The 16,248-nt window shown below is 60.9% G+C and overlaps 3 protein-coding genes across 11 annotated transcripts in view; 2 read left to right on the forward strand and 1 right to left on the reverse strand.

Moving 5' to 3' along the window:
• RANBP3 (RAN binding protein 3) overlaps positions 1 to 737 on the forward strand; it is a 57,005-nt gene extending 56,268 nt beyond the window's left edge. For all 7 annotated transcript variants that reach the window (XM_060145448.1, XM_060145444.1, XM_060145445.1 and 4 more), the window contains one exon: positions 60 to 737. In XM_060145448.1, coding sequence (XP_060001431.1) covers positions 60 to 145 — 86 coding nt within the window. In that variant the 3' untranslated portion in view covers positions 146 to 737. The remainder of the gene's footprint in view (positions 1 to 59) is intronic.
• Positions 738 to 973: 236 nt separating this feature from the next.
• Positions 974 to 4,225, reverse strand: VMAC (vimentin type intermediate filament associated coiled-coil protein). Of its 3 annotated transcripts, none has more exons than XM_060146722.1 (2): positions 4,005 to 4,225; positions 974 to 2,835 (listed from the first exon to the last, which is right to left on the reverse strand). In XM_060146722.1, exons 1-2 carry the CDS (start codon positions 4,193 to 4,195, stop codon positions 2,517 to 2,519), a joined length of 510 nt encoding a protein of 169 aa, XP_060002705.1. In that variant the 5' UTR covers positions 4,196 to 4,225; the 3' UTR covers positions 974 to 2,516. The 3 variants fall into 3 exon arrangements, 1 of the variants encoding a protein (XP_060002705.1); XR_009539936.1 differs by having other exon boundaries at positions 2,699 to 2,835; positions 3,887 to 4,148; XR_009539937.1 differs by having other exon boundaries at positions 2,746 to 2,835; positions 3,825 to 4,148.
• Positions 4,226 to 4,994: 769 nt separating this feature from the next.
• On the forward strand, positions 4,995 to 11,377 carry NDUFA11 (NADH:ubiquinone oxidoreductase subunit A11). The gene is made up of 4 exons (XM_060146723.1): positions 4,995 to 5,396; positions 9,426 to 9,518; positions 9,631 to 9,753; positions 11,195 to 11,377. Exons 1-4 carry the CDS (start codon positions 5,300 to 5,302, stop codon positions 11,305 to 11,307), a joined length of 426 nt encoding a protein of 141 aa, XP_060002706.1. The 5' UTR covers positions 4,995 to 5,299; the 3' UTR covers positions 11,308 to 11,377.
• Positions 11,378 to 16,248: the final 4,871 nt, after the last annotated feature.

Here is a 16,248-nt window from a genome sequence, read left to right on the forward strand (position 1 = left end):
CAATTCCTGGTAGTTACTTAGGGCCAGTCAATATGGGTCACCTGGTGGTTGGTTTCCAGGTCTCAAACATCACTTGGTGGGCTGGCTCATTCATGACAAGCCGCTGAGCCAGGGGCTCCAGTACCGGCCGGAGAAGCGACCCTGACCCCTGACATCCGTAATCCAAGAGGAACCAAGGCTGCCATTCACTGAATGCCTTCTGTCGAGACTTTGGACATCTTGCCAACCGAGAGCGTTACACCAACAGTCAGGATTGAAAATGATAATGGATTTCCCAGGACTAAAAACGTGGGCCCCCGTTTGGGGACGCCACCACCCGCAGAGACCCAGAGATCATCAGAAGCTTTTCAAAGCTTGCAGTTGCACACAGCACAGTGGTATTGTCGAAAGTTGCTGCCACAGTCAGAAGCCAAGCCGTGGATCACAAGCCACCCGGCGCTGCGATTCAAGCTACAGCTGATTGCAACACCATCAGTTTTATGAGAAACTGCAGTGGCACTCTGCTGCAGAAATTCTTGTGGCTTGCTGCAGTCCAAAATTCTTTACATAGGCAAAGAAATACTCCATTGTGTATTTTTATGAGGGTTACAAATGTTGGATTTTTTTTTTATATATATAGAAAAATGTAGAATGTAACCACAACTATTGTAGCGCTGTTTGGGCATCTCCACATTTTTAAGAGAATCAGAATTTCAACAATAAAAAATTGGAAGTGGCCAGGGCCCTTCCGACCCAGAGGCCCTTTTCACTTTACCTCTCTTGAGCCTTGCTTTGCACAGCTGTAGAATGGGGTGATGCCTGTGTGCATAGTTGTCTGAGGAGATGAGACACAACCGTGTGTGTGGAGTGCCTGGCACAAGCTCCCGGGGCTGTAACTTGTGTCTCCGCACCCAGCGGGGCCCCACCCTGGACCAGGAGCAGCACAGCAGCCCCCCTCCAGCTCCCCCACCAGGAAGAAAGGAGGAAGGACCAATGCCATGAAATCATTTGGTTTATTCTTGAGCTCTGACAGGCGCCAGCCTGCCTTCGCCTCGTACAAACAGCACCCTCCAACCCCTGTTCGTCCAAAGGAGAAAACCGGGCCATTGTTGCCACACGGAGGGGTCACTGTGAGACGCCAGGCGGCCCCATCCTGAGGGCTGAGGGTGGACGCTGAGCCTTCCGGGCTGAAAGGGGCTGTGCCCCGCCATGGTTCCTGGTATGACCATTCCCTGAGTCAGGAGGCGGTAAAAAGCTACCATAGTACCAGGCCAGGCACTTGGGCTGGGCAGAGAAGGGCACAGGGTTCCCTGTTTTGATTTTTAAAAAAAAAAGCACCCCGAATATCTTGGGCCAAGAAGGGCAGCATAGAAATAAGGAGTGAAAAAATAGATTCTCTAAGGAATATAAAAAGGAGCCAGCTGCTGCTACAAAAGCTACACTGGCCGGGGCGCCTCATGGGATGTGCTGGGGTCCCTGGCTCTCTTCAGGGCCCATAGACCCATCCTGTTCCTACCGGGGTCCCAGAGTGTGCCTGCCACTGGTGACAGAGAACAAAAACCCTGCCCCCATGGAGCTTCCACTCTGATGGTAAGAAGTTACATAAAGAAAATCAAATGAGGCAGTGGGGGTGGAGTGGAGAAGAATGACTTCCAATAAGGTGGTCAGGGAAGGCCTCTGGGAGGAGGTGACGTTTGAGCAAAGACCTGAGTGACAAGGAGCTAGTCATGTGACAGCTGGGGGAAGTGCATTCTAGACGGAGGGAACAGCCAGTGTCAAGACCCTGAGGCAGGACGCTATCAAGAAAAGCTTATGGGGTGCCCGAGTTTGCCTGGGCAGCAAAGCCTGGCTGCAGACATCTCAGCACATCACACACGCACACACTCTTCCCTGCGTTGAGGGAAGGATAGAGTTTGGGGGGAAAAAATCTAGGATTAAAACTTTGTCTTCATATAACCAATGCAAAATGGCCTGAGGGTTGAGGCTCACAATTCTGGACTGAGATGAGAATAAGAAAAAGCTTTAGGATGGGGAATGCTTCGGGACGAACAAAAATCAGGGCAAGGGGAAAAGGGAGAGAAACTCAAATCATCCGCCTCCACCGGAAAAAGAGAGGTCTCAGACTCAGATGCTTCAGGGGCCAGACATCTGGCCCTAAGAGACATGTGGGGCCTGAAACGCACACTCACTGAAGAGGGTGCCCTGGACTCAGATCCAGGCAGGCACGGCCCAGTCCGAAGCTAGAAATCCAGATTTTTGTGTCAGCACTGCCAGTTCTCCAACAAGGGTGATTGATGGATTCAAAGTTTTGTTTTTAAAAAAACAAACACTTCTCTCCGGGTTCAACATCTGCATTTGTTCCTGTAGGCCGCCCATTTGAAACCTATGACTCTTTAGCAGGTTCTGACGTTTGGACAGGATTATGGCTCTGCCACGGGGTCCTCTCTGGGGCACTGGTGACCCCCAAGCACACCCACAGCAGTGGAAAAAGTCCCCGTAGGGGTCCTCTTTCTCCATTCTGGAATCTACTCTGGCACTCACACAGTGGTCCCAAACACAGCAGGCTGGAGGTGGTCCCTGTCCTCTTCCTCCCCAGTACTGTTGGCAAGGTGTGAGCTGGGCCCACCAGGGAGTGGGTGACTGGGGACACTGGCCGGCAAGGGCCCCAGGCGCTCAGCCTCAGCCAGGGTGGCCATCAGCCCAGCCAGGGGTGGCCGGCGGCGGCAGATGTCCTGCAGCAGTTCAGCCCGGGGCTGCAGCTGCCTGATGAGCTTGTCCCTCCGGCACACGGCAGCCTGCAGACTCTGGACAGTAGCCTCGGAGGTCAACAGCTGCTCCTGGAGAGCGGCAATCTCACTGGCAGGAAGGCAACACGGGGCAGTTATGGCACGGGGGAGCCAGAGGTTCTCTTCCCCTGCTCCCGACCTCCATCCCTGTCAGGATAAAGTCCCCCTATTATGGACTGAATGTCTGTGTCCCTCCCCCGAATTCATATATTGAATCCCTATGCCACAATGTGATAGTACTTGGAGATGGGGCCTTGAGAGGTAAGTTTAGATGAGGTCATGAGGGTTTCCTTGTAAGAGACACACCAGAGAGCTTGCCCTCTCTCTGTGCCACGTGAGGACACAGTGAGAAGATGACCATCTGCAAGCCAGGAAGAGGACCCTCACAAGGAACTGCATCTGTCAGTACCTTGATCTTGGATTTCCCAGCCTGCAGAACTGTGAGAAATGATTTGCTGTTGTTTAAGCCACCCAGTCTGTGGTATTCTTTAACGGCAACCTCAGCAGACTAACACACTCTCTCATCCATCCCTGTAGCTCTTCCTGCAGTTCCCTTGTCCCCTACCTCTTTTCCTATTTGTTGTTCAGCTTAGATGGCTCCCCCTCCAGGAAGCCTTCCCTCTGGGCCCCCTCAGAGCCGTGTGGCCCTCCATCACACACACCCAATCACCCCATATTGGAACTGCCTAACAATGTGTCTGCTTGAGGGCAGGGCTGCATAGGTCTTACTGATGTGCCCTAATACCCAGCACAGTGCCTGGCCCATAGTAGATGCTCAGTAAAGATGAAGTAATGAATCCAACCAGCTCTGAATTTTTTCCCACCCGGTCCTCAGCACCACCTTCCTCCCTGGGCACTTGTCTCATCCCTTTCAACCCTCAGCTAGAGGGACTCTTCAAAACTGCTGATATCATCCCATCCTCCCCTCCTCAAGAACCTGCCATGGCTCCAGTACCTACATCAGGCGGCTGGTGGTCCCTGCACCACTCAGGACCAGCCGATTTTGCCTAGTGGTAAAATGGACCCTGTTTAAGTTAGATACCCACACTTGTATGACACCTCTCAACTTTACATAGTGAAAACTAAGTCAAGTATTTTGGTGTTTGTTTTTCCAATCCCACCAGTAGTCCGGCTCCACGTGAATGCACACGATTTCCCCTGCCGGTCCTCCTTTCCAGTCTCGGCTCTGCCTCCGCCCACCTCCTCCGAGAAGTCCATGTGGCCGGCCCCGAGCCTCACCGGTCCTTGGCGCGGCCCAGCTCGTCTAGGGCGGCGCGCAGCTGCTGGTCGTGGCGGGCCAGGCGCTCGGCCTGGGTGCGCACCGTGCGCTCGGCCGCGTCCAGCCGCGCCTCCAGCTCCGCCGCGCGCCGGTGTACCGCAGCCAGGTGTGCGTTCGCCTCGCGGATCTGCAAGGGCGGCGGCGCTGACATGGCCCCGCCGCGATCCAGGCCCGGCCACGCCCACGGGCGGCCCGGAACCGGTCCTGGCCGCGCCCACGGGGCCACGCCCCCAGCGGTCCGTTCAGGGATTCGGCGTGATTGGCCGCGATCACTGCTAGGCTCCGCCTCCAGGGCTGGGTCTCGCCCTCCTCAAACTCGAACACCCTTGCTGGTTCCGGCAACTCGAAACTCCACCCCTGAGCCGGGCCTAACTCCAAGATTGGCCAAGGTCTTAACAAACCACGCCCCCAGGTTGGCCTTGTCCTCTGGTGGCATCCCAGTTCGGGCTCTGGCAGCAGGATTGGTCATTCCCTCGAGACAGGACCAACCCCCCCCCCCCCCCCCACTTAGAAGCTAACGCCGGGTTGGTCAGGCCCACAAGCCTTCAGGTTATGTTTGGGCTCTGGCCACGCCCCAAGCCTAGAGCATTCTTCATCCCGCCCAGGGGTTGGACTAGCCACAAACTAGGCACAGACCACATCGTGCTAAGAATCCGAGCACTGGGATTGGACACTTTCTCGTTAAGCCCCTGAGCCTGACCACGCCCCCAAATAGTCGCACGCTGTTCAGACTCTGGGTTAAGACTGGCCACTGGGCGTAACCAAGCCTCCCCACAGATTCGGGCGCTGGGAGTGGCCACATCCCGCCACGTCCCGCCCCATAATGACGTCTCTCTCCTATCAAGTGGAGTACGGCCCCGCGGTCTCGTCTGTGCCTGTGGATAGGCCTAGTACCTTTGATAGTCCCGCCCCTAGTTAGGCCCCACCTCCGGGAGTCAAACCACTCCTGACCCACGACCTTCTGAGCTGAACTAGCGACATCTGCCTTCACTGATCCTGGTCGGCCTCAGTTTCCCCCTCCAGAAGTCGGCCAGGGCTGCACGCGCTCTTCCTCTACGCCAGTCCCGATTCCAAGCGCTTGAGCTCGACCCGTGTCCACCTCCGCGGCGCTCAATAAAGTTGCTCGCTTGTTGCCGTCTCGCCCGCAAGAGAGGCTGAGCGCGCCGCCCAGCAAGTCTCGCGAGAGTCAGCGGCGTCCGCCCTTGGGCGCTGGGAGCCGTGGGGTCTTGCGGTGCGGGGCCCGGGGTGTTCCGTCATGGCTAAGACGCTTCTTCATCAGTACTGGGACATCCCCGAAGGTACCGAGTGCCACCACAAGGCCTACGCCACCACCAGTATCGGTGGTGCCACTGGTGAGCGCTGGTCGGGTCCCCAGGGCGGAGGGCGCAGGGAGGCCGTGGGGTCACTGGGGGCTGTCCGAGGGCGTCCTGGAGGGGCAGCGGATCTCGCGGGGTGGCAGTGGTCATCGTCGGGGTGTCTGGGGCGGCCTTGGGACGCTCGGGGGCTCTCGTACAAGGTAGACTTTGTGGGGGTGTCGGACTAACTCACAGGGCGCAGAGAGGTCATAGGGTCACTGGGAGCAGTCCGAGGGGGTCCTATGGGGACTGGGAATCTCGCGGAGTGGTACGTGACCATCGTCGGGGTGTCTGAGCCGGCCATGGGGACCGCTGGTGTGAGATAGACGTTGTGGGGGGATGGGTGTGGCAGGGTTGGAGGGCCCTGGAAGGTCGTGGTACATGTGACAAGCTGGTCACTGGGGTCGTCAAAATCCCTGGGTGCTGGCATTTTGAGGTTATTATTGAAACGCTCACCAGGCTCTGGGAAAGTGATGGAGTGGGAAGTGGTGGAGTGGGACGGGGCCATTATCGGTGTCAGAGAAGCTGGAGGGTTCTGAGACTTTCCAACTGGTGTCTTTGGGATAGTTTGGGAGGATCGTGGGTTATTATTGAGGTGTGTGAAGGCAGAAGTTTGAGAAGGTTCTGGAGTGGGATGAGGTCTTTGTAGGATCCAGGAGAACTGGGTGGTCAGAGACATCTGAAACTTTTATTGGGGGCCATCAGAGGGGTCTTAGGGGCGCTGCGGAGATGATAAATGAAGTGAGTCAGCAGCTACCATAAGGGTAGCCTTGGGGGAATCTGAGGGGATGCACAGCCCTGGCAATCCTCTGCAGGGGAGACCCTGGAGTCTAGCTTCTTCTAGTCTCTTTCCCAATCTCAGTCTGAGACATAGGTATGATGGGTTTGGGGGCCACCTCTGTATCTCCAGCTCCTGCAACAGGGCCTGGCAGAATTTAAGTCTGCACTGGGAGGCTCTGCATTAGGACCTAGTCAACGCTACCATTTTCTGCATATTTAATAAGAAGCACCGTTATCATTTTCATTTCTCAGAGGCGGAAACTGAAGGTTAGAGAGGTGGATGAACTGCCCCGGTGTCTTTGGGAGCCGGGCTGCAAATCCCGGTCTGCTCCTGGGGGTGACTGGGGCAAGGAATGCGGCTCCAGGGTCCTCCTGAAGGGTCTTCAGGAAGGCTGAAGGGGGAGCCCCAGGGGATGGGTTTTGTGGCATCTGCTTGAACAGAGCCTGGAGGGGGCTTGTTGGAGGGTGTTTGAGGGGGTGCGGGTGGAAACCTTTGACAGAGGCGCTATGTCGGGTGGTCGTGGAGAGACTCAGTTTTGGGGGTGGTCGCTGGCTTCCAGGAGCCCTACAGGGGACCCGGGGGTCTTCGAGGGCGTTGCTGTGTGCGTGTGTCACTCACTTTGCCCGCCCGCATTTTCTCACTGACCAACTCCACTCAACACTCAGGACCTGATTAAACGTGCTCCTGGATCCTCCCTCACCTCCCCGCTCCTTCCATCCCTGCCGCCCCTCAGCCCTCCACCCAGGGAACTCGTTTCACACTTGGCTTCCCTGGGATGGCGAGCCCCTGTAGGGCAGGGAGCCGGGCTCTAGCCCAGCCCAGCACCCCGTGGGAACGCAATAACTGGAGGAACAAATGAGTGAGGGAAGGAAGGAAGGAAGACAGGGCAGTAACTAGGAGTGAACGAATGAGTGACTTCGTGAGTGAATGAATGACTGTGAATGAATGAGAGAAGGAAGGCCCACAGTAACTAGGATGAATGAATGAGTGACTTGTGAATGAATTAATGAGTGAGGGAAGGTACACAATAAACGAGTGAATGAATGTATGTGGGCCCACAGTTACAGATTGTGAATGAATGAATGTGCACCGTGTCAAGACGGTCACTTCAGGAGGCTAGGAGCAGGCGGAGGGCCTGGGGAGGGGCCTTTTGAGGGGGTGACGGGAGCCTGTGGAAGGGCCGAGTCAGTCGAGACTCTCGAGTGCTGGGGAGGGCGGCTGCAGCGTCTGAGGAGTTAGGTGGGCTCCCGGGGACGCGGGCTGGCTCATCACCTACTGAAGGATTGCTGGGGGGAGGGGGCCAGTCCTTGACCCTGGGATAGTCCGGCACCTTCCAGGTCATCCGCTCCCAGGTAAAGGACTTCTGAGGGGTCTTGGGATTGTGGGGCACTCTGTGTCCCACGTGGCCTGTGAACTGGGTGTCCCTCAGGCAGGACCGCAGGCAAATGGGGGTGGGGTCAATCAGGTTCCCCCGCCAGGACTCACTGCCTGACTGGGTTTGGGGACCGTCACTGAATCTTGTCAGTGGTTCTTCTGCAGAGGGTCATAACTCCTGCTTCCTGGCCCAGCTCTGGAGATCGTGCCTCCCCAGGTCCCAGGCAGGATGGGGAGCCCCCTCTGATTCAGCCTCTTTACAAGGTGGGGTTTGGGGGTGGGGACGTGTGAGAGAATGACTGAAGAAGGGGGTTTGTTGGGCCAGGGCGGGCCGTGCAGGCTTGGGGGAACCCCAGACTCTGGTCCCCTCCCCCCTTCCCAGCCTTCAGCCGCTCTGAGGGGAGCAGGGACCCTAGGGTTCATCATGAGATTAGGAGGGATTTGATCTGGGGAGTCCTCAGGTGGGCGCCTTGCGTGAGGGAGCCTTCTGTGTGTGTGCTCTTTTCCTGTCGTCCCTGGGGCTCAGTTTCCCTGTCTGGGAAGTGGGGTGGCCCTCTTGGCCTCGGGGTTGCTCTCAAGGTTACCCCTGCTGTGCAGTGTGAAAAGTTCCCCACAGCTCTTGTGAGCTGAACCCCAGCCAGGGCTGGGGGGGAACACTGCTCAGCCAGGAAGGTCACGTGAGGGCTGCACGCAAGCTGTGAGGTCTCCAGAAGCTGCAGGCTTGGGGACCTGGCGGGGCCCACATCCCTGGGGCATCGGTGAAGGTGGCGCTTGGCCTTTGGCTTAGACCCTTCTGGCTTCCAGGCAGCTCTGCTGGGTGGCATCAGGCAAGTCGCTCTGCCTGTCTGAGGACACCCCCCGCCCTGCCCACGAAGCGACGGATCAGAGGGGACTGAGCCCATTGGGCCCCGAGGAGGGTGAATGGGGTGGTGGGTGCCCTTGCCGCCTGGCAGGTGGCAGTTGTGTTTTGTCTGGGGTGGGCTGGCCCCAGGAGTTCTGTGCTGGCAGCCTGCTCACCCTGGTGGTCTGTCGGGAGAGGAGGGGTGCATTGTCTGCCCCGAGCAGGGTCAGCTGGAGGGTGGGGAGCCCCGTGTTGGAGCCAGCCAGCTTGCCTTTGGTCTAATGTCCACTGAAGAGGGTCTGGCTGGGGAGGCTGCCCGAGGCTGCCCCAGTCTTACCCCAGACCCACACACGGCCCAGGTCAGCGTTCCCTCAGGATGCCCCAGGCTAGGACCTCAGGCCTGGCCGCCCACCTGGCACTTGGCTCCAGGCCTGGCCCCCACCAGGGCCCCTCACACGTAAAAGCCAACGTCAGGGGCAGGGCAGCCGGGGCGGCGGCAGAGATGTAAGAGCTGATGAGAGTGGCGAGGCTGAGCCAGCCAGGGCCGAGGGACGGGCCCGCGGTGGCGAGGAAGAGGCCTTGGTGGCCCCGGAGCGAGCCTCCGAGCCTCTGCTAAGGAACCCTGGGCCCTGCGGGGGGATGCAGCCTGTCGTGGGAGTGGGGAGCGGGGCCAGAGCGCCAGCGCAGCCGCCAAGGCCCAAGCCCATCCTTGCGGGGGCCGTGTGCTGGGCTGGTGCCCTGCGGGGGGCCAGCAAGGGCAGGGGGACGCAGGTGGCACTCTGTAGGCCTTGGTAGGGGGAGGCCTGGGGGCTGGAGGGGGCGGGCGAGAGCCCAGGCCTTGGAGCCGGGTTTGGGCCCCAGCTCATCGACTGTGGGACTGAAACAGCCCCTCCCGGGCCAAGCAGTGGCGCCAGGAGCCACCTTGGTGGCTGCTGTGAGGATGAAGGGAGCGGTCACTGTGGGATGGGGAGGGGCCAGCCCCCAGCCAGGGCCCGGGTCTGACTCACCTCCCCGCCCTTTCTTCCCACAGGCCTCATCGCCTCCGCCTACAGCGTGGCGCTCCAGACCCCGGCCTCCTTCCTGGAGGGAGTGGCGAGGACAGGACGGTACACGTTTACCGCAGGTGAGCGAGCGAGACCGCCCGGCGCGTGGGCTTCTCCTTCGCGGGCCCTCCCGGCGCTGGTCTGGGCCCCTGACTGAGACTCAGGGCCCGTCCCTCCCCTCCGCGCCTACAGCTGCCATCGGTGCCATATTCGGCCTCACCTCCTGCATCAGCGCCCAGGTCCGCGAGAAGCCTGACGACCCTCTCAACTACTTCCTCGGAGGCTGCGCCGGAGGCTTGGCCCTGGGAGCACGCAGTGAGTGAGCCCGTGCCCCTGACCTCTGCCACCCCTCCTCCCTCTCTTGTCTCCTGGGCCTGGGCCTGGTGGGGGCGGCGGGCAGGAAGAACGCGCGTCCACCTGCAGAGCCGGCCGTTGCCCTGAGAGCTCCCAGCACTTTTGAACCTTGGCCACCAGCTAGCGTAGCAGTGGTTTCAGCTGTTGCTGCTCAGGCAGCTACCCGCGCCCACCTCGCCACACCCTCTCGCCCTCCTGTGGCTGCCTGTGACACTTGGCATGGCCCCCCGAGGCCCCGCGCGTGGACTGTTCCCGTCCCCTCCCTGCCCTCGCCGCCTCGCTCGCTCTGCTCCAGCCCCGTGGCCTCCTTGCTGTGCCCCCTGCACACCAGGCACGGTCCTGCCCCAGGGCCTCGGCATGGGCTGTGCCCTCTGCCTGAACACCCTTCCCCCAGATGTCAGCACGGCGGTCCCTCTCGCTGTTCCAGCCCCCCACATACGATCCAGGGTGTGTGATCCTGGCCCCCGCCCGCCCTCGCTTCGTATCTCTCTCCTGTCTGCCGCGTCTCTCTCCTCTGTCTGCTGCGTCTTGTCAGAGAACACGAGGTCGCCGCCTGTCTCCCCCGCCGGCCCCTGAGCACGCACGGAGCATGTGGGGCTGGCCTTGGAGCTGCAGCCCCTCTCCCAGCACCCAGGGCCCTGCAGGGGAGCCGCTCTCACCATCCCCACTTTACAGATGCAGGAACTGAGTCTCCGAGTGGGGATGAGGTGGCCCGAGGGCACCCGGGAAGCAGGAGTGGATGCCTCCCTAGTGGGAGGCGGGCCGGGCCCCAGGCCAGGCTTGCACAGTGGAGCCGCCTGGACTAGGAAGCAGACGGCTCTTCTCGCCTGGGCGGGGCAGGGGTGCGCGGCGGGCAGAGCCACACTCAGATAAACCGCTGGGCCTAGGGCCCAGCCGGCCGGGAGTGCTCCGTGGACGGTTCCAGCAGGGCAGAGAGGGAGGATGCTGAGGAAGAAGGCCCGCGCCCTCCTGGCCTTCGCTTCGAGACCTTGGCTGGGGTCTGGGTTTGACCAGCGCCCCTGAGCCTGCGATGGGGGTGTGAGCCCCGCACCCAGCAGGCAGACCCCCTTCCTGCGGCCGTTCTCAGGCCACAGGCGTCTTGTGTTCTCCGCTTCCCGGACCGCAGGGCAGGCTCAGCCAGGACACTAGCTGAGACCGACCAACACGCCATCCGTCCCCTCCCGCCCCCGGACCCAGCAGCCTGGACTGCTGCCTCCCTCCTCCCTCCTCCCTGCCTCAGTTTCCACGCCACGTGTCTTCAAAGGCACGGGGCCTGGGGGCTCATCCCGGCCACCCGAGCTTGGAGTGGGGGCTGTCCTCTCGCGGTCACTGCCGGCGCCCCGGGTGGGCATGAGTGAGCTGCCCGCGTGCGTGCCTGACGCCAGCCTCCCCGCTCTCACAGCCCACAGCTACGGGATTGGAGCTGCCGCCTGTGCGTACATGGGCATGACGGCCGCCCTGGTCAAGATGGGCCAGCTGGAGGGCTGGAAGGTGTTTGCAGAGCCCAAGGTGTGAGCCCTGCCGCCTCCTGGAACTTCAGGCAGGTTGAAATTCGTCTAAAAATAATAAATTCTGTGTATGTCTGTGTGAGTTTCCCCTGCTCCGTTGTTCTCTGGGGTGCAGCCCTGTCCGAGGAGTGCTGGGTGACAGGCCAGCGCTGGTGAGGGCCTCAGGGCGGATGCTGGAGGAGTGAGGAAGCGGCAGGAGATAAGGCATCTGGGTCTGTGCCTGACGGCCCGACGGCGCCAGCTGGGCCCCGGAGGAGGGAGCAGGCGTCGGGCAGGGGTCTGCGGGCCTCGGCCTGTTCTCTTGGCGGGCTGGAGCCCGTGCGGGGCGGGACTGGGCCCTGCTGCCCACAGCCCTTCCTGCGGCCCCCCCTGCAGGCCCCTCTCTGGGCCTCCCCCCAAAGCCAACAGCATGTGGAAAACACGCCCAGGCCCCATGCACGGCCCGTTTCCAAATTCCTGGGTGTTGGAGCGGAGAGCCCTGGACAGCCTGGCCCCGGAGCCTCGTCCCCGTCCGACAGGTGGGTGACAGGCCACCGGGAGCCCTCAGGGCAGGTACCCACGGCAACGAGAAGAGGGACCCGAGGTCCTCGGCCGCTGCTGCCTGTCGGGCCTGGCGATTTAGGCGGCTCCAGATGCTGGCACGGCCTGGCCCTGGGCTCTCTGCACAGCCGGCTCAGTCCTTCCTGGAAGCCAGAAAGGAAGGCCCGGCATGTTCCAGCATACCTCGACGGGCCATAAATTAGGGCTCTCGGGGCCCCACCCTAGGGAGCAGGGTCGGATGAGGGTGGGATCAGGTCCTGGCAGGGGTCTGGGCGCTGCAGGTGGCCCGGGGGCGGCAGGAGCGGGCCAGGCTGGTCGCAGCCCTCACGCACCCCCTCCCTGGTGTGTGGCCCGTCCCTCCTTCCCCTTCCTCCTCTCTTGGGGGCCTGGACACGGTTGAAAGCCAAGCTTGGAGCCTTGCTTTCCTCCTCTGTCCACCCCAGCTAATAACTCAACCGGGTGTTAAGCAGAGCACAGGGCCCCAGCCCCACGGCCATTGGCTGGGCTGGCCTCACCACCATTTCCTTATGCCCCCAGCCGCCGAACAGCCATGCAGGTCCCTCCCAGCCCAGGCCCCTCAGCCTCCCCACCTGCCACACTGAGCCTCTCCACGCTGACACGGCCCCTCGTCCAGCACGCCCTCCAGGGAGTGGGCGCCAGCGTCCACGTGCGGCCTGGGACCGGCCACCGGCTCGGGGTCACGTCCGGGCCTAGCTACCCGAGCCTGGACTTGGGGGGCTTTGAGAGAGGGTGGAGATGCCCCACCGGCCCATGGACTGGGAGGGGAGGGCCCAAGAGGGCTCTGGGCTCCGAGACCTGCGATCGAAACCCAACACTTGGTTCTTTCCTGGCTCTGTCTTCAGTTTCCCCGCCTGGGAAGTGGGGATGACCGGGTCCCTCCCTCAGAGATGTTCCCTGAAGAGGGAAAATAGCTACACCCCATGGAAGCGCCCTTTCCCTGCCCTCTAGGCGGCGGCCAGGGTCCCCTGCTCCTGCACCAGCCTGGTCTGTCCCTGCGGTGGCTGGCAGGGGGCAGAGCCCACCGTGCTCGGGTCCCCCCCCAGGTCCCCGGCACCCTGCCCCGACCGCGGAGAAGTCAGGTTCCATCCCTGCTGCCTGCCTCTCCCTCCTTCCACGGCTTCCCGCCTGTCCCGCCCCGCAGCAGCCTGGGCAGCAGGGGCGACAGGTTCGAGTTGGTGGCGGGTTGGTAGCGTGGCCCCGTCGTCACCGTAAATAGGGCCTGTGATCGTCATCGGGGCCGCCAAGGGCTGGAGCCAGGAGGACCTGTACAAGGCCCCGCAGCTGGTCACTTCCCAGCCCCTGCACAGCAGTAGCTTCCAGAACCAGATCTGCCCAGGGCCCCCCTCCCGCCTACACCCTTCCTCAGCCCCCGCTCTCTTGAAGCCCAAACCCTGTGCCGGGTCCAAGGGCCCACGGAGCGGAGGAAGAGCTCATTCACGGCCAGCCAGCCCCAGCCCACTTCTGGGCCTCGGTTTCCCCTCTAGCTCAGGCCAGGGCTGTGCTGCCGCCCACCCAGCCCTTTGGGGGCTGGCAGCCAGCGTTGGAACGGTGCCCCCAGCAACGACGCGGGCCCCCCCAGAATGGGGCAGGAGGGAGCAGCTGCTCACCGGGCTCCAGGCAGCCCCAGACCCCTCAGCCGTTCACAGTACTAAGCTGTGAGGGGCCCGCATCATCCCCACACACAGGCCCTGGGGGAACGGCCCCTGTCCAGTGGATCCAGTTCCCCTGCTCCTCGACCTGGAACCCCACATCCTGCCACAGCAGCCCCAACGTAGGGCAGTGGAGGACCTTTCCAGAGACACTCATCCCCCGCCTCGACGAGGCCACCCCCAGCCCCAGACAGTCTGGACTAGCGAGGGGAGGGGGCGACAGGAGGGCTTTCTGGATGAGGCAGAGAAGGGAGGACCTGGGCATGAAGAGGTCTTTGCAGATGTGCACAGAGGGGAAGGGTGTCCCAGGCAGAGGACAGAGCAAGATCAAAGGCCTGGGAGAGGGCACAGCAGGTGAGCCATACAGGCCTGGGGTCAGTGGTGGGGCACTCCCTCCCCGAGGACCCTAGCCCTGGGGACACTTGCCAGTGGGGACAAAGCTGCAAGGACTGACCCAGCCCTCCAGGCCGGGCCGGGTCTCTGAGCTCTTAGCAAGCCGAGAAAATGTGAGCCATCCAAGTAAGAGAAAAGGAGAAAACCCTTCGAGCCCTTCCCACCTGCCAGCAGGGCCCATTTGTCGATGGTGATGTTGCTGTCATTTTGTGGGCTTGTTGCATCCTGACAACAGCCCCGGGAGTGAGCTCTTGACATTAGTCCTGTTTTACAGATGAGGAAACTGAGGCCCCAAGAGGTGATGTCACAGGGCCTGGCTCACAGCAGGCACTCGGTGTTAGTTCTTTATTTTATTTTATTTACTCTTTTGGCCGCACGGCATGGCATGCGGGATCTTAGTTCCCTGACTAGGGATCAAACCTGCGCTCCCTGCACTGGAAGTGCAGAGTCTTAACCACTGGACCGCCAGGGAAGTCCCCAGTGTTAGTTCTTTTATTATTATAGCTATTGTTGGCAAAGAGCATTGTAGACTGTCTCTGAAAGACTTCCCATGTGGTCGCCGTGGGACAAGGGAGGTGTTTTTGCGGCCAAGTGATCTTAAAAGCAAAGTTACACCCTCACAAATTCCTGTAAAAAGTTATGTTGGACGTGGACTGCAGGACACACGACGCTTTCGAGGAGGCCCCACAGGCCTGCCGTTTGCCCCTGCTGGACCTGGAGGCTGGTCCTCTGCCCTCTCACCCCTTTTCACACCCTTCTGCCTTCAGAATCCATCCTGGGTCTGCCCACATCTCACTCCCTCCGCAGCTCGCACCCAGGTCCGGCCCTGCCTGGACCTGGGTACTCACCCCCATCCTGGTCTCCGGCTCCACCCTCACCCCCAGTCTGTCCTCCCCACAACAACCAGTGGCAACACCAGAGTCAGGTCACGTCCCCCCTCTGCCCACAGCCCTCCAGGGCTCCCACCTCCCTGGGGATAAAAGCCCAGGTCCTCCCCGCGGCCCACAAGGCCCTGCACGACCTGCCCCGTCCCCTCCCTGCCTTCCCCTCCTCCCTCTCTTCCCCTCGCTCACTCTGCTCCAGACACACGGGCCTCCTGGCTGTTCCTCCAACACGCCAGGCATGGTCTTGCCCCGGGGCCTTTGCACAGGCTGTGACCTCTGCCTGGACATCTCTCCCTGCAGATGTCCCCTACAACTCGCCAACTCACCTCCTTCAGTTCTCAGTTCAAATGTCACCTCCTCATTGAAACCTCCCTGACACACCACTGAAATGGTGCCCCAGCCAGCCCGCAGCACCCCACACGCCGTTTACCCTCTTCTCTTTTTGTCCATCACACTTACCAGCTTCCAAATCCCCCATCATCCTCCTGTGTACTGTTTAGTGGAGCATGGGACATATCCTGGTTGTTATACCCTTGGGTCAGCACCCAGCCTGGGAACACAGCAGAGCTCTGTAAATACATGGCCCAGCCCTGCTCTGGGCGGGGTCCCACTCACTTTACCCCCATAGATGATGGCTGCTGGGGGGTGGGGGGAGGCGGGGACAGGTAGGAACCGTCTGTGTTGTGAGGGTCTCGAAGCCAAGACTTACAAGTGTTTACCGAGCACCTACTTGTGTCAGGCAGAGACTTGGGCCTGGGATCCCATCAGCCAGCAAGACCAATGAGGCCCCCGCCTTCCTGGAACTCAGCCTTTGGTCTGAAGGAAGAAATAGTAAAACAGTAAAAAAAAAAAAAAAAGTAAAACAGTAAAATGAGCAAACATGTAAATGAAAAAGAGTGATTTAGACAAAACCGTGCTTCAGAGAGAAAACCAAGGTGACGCGAAACCCAGCCAGAGGGAGGAAGGGCCAAAGCCTGGCATGTTCCCAGGTGGACACAGCAAGGCAGGGCAGACACTTTGGAATCCATCCTGCGTCCACCATAGCAGGCGCTTCGGGTCCTGGCCCATCTGAGCACCCGGAAGGGGCTGCTCCAGGAGGGAGCAGGGGCCCTGGGTGCCTCGGGGCACCCACTGCCGCGCCCACACCGAGGGGAGGGTAGAACGAGCAGGAAGGAGACTGGAGGGTGGAGTCTCGGGAAAGGGAGAGCCGAGGCTTCCTGGGTGGGTTCTGGTGGGGGTGTGAGGCCCCGGCCCACCCTCACCACCCCACCCTCGAAGCCCGAAGCCGGGTTAGTCCTCACGTCAGGGCTCTGGAAGTGGGCGGCAGAGCTTTGCCCCCTCTCATCCTGTCTGGCTCGACATCCAGGGCTCAGAACCCAGGGGAACCCCCAGTGCCCGGGATACAGGCCACCTCCAGCATCCTGGGCCAAAGAGTGACTGCCTGTGGGGAAACTGAGGCAC

Source organism: Lagenorhynchus albirostris, chromosome 3, assembly GCF_949774975.1.
Source record: "Lagenorhynchus albirostris chromosome 3, mLagAlb1.1, whole genome shotgun sequence".
Lineage (NCBI taxonomy): Eukaryota > Metazoa > Chordata > Mammalia > Artiodactyla > Delphinidae > Lagenorhynchus > Lagenorhynchus albirostris.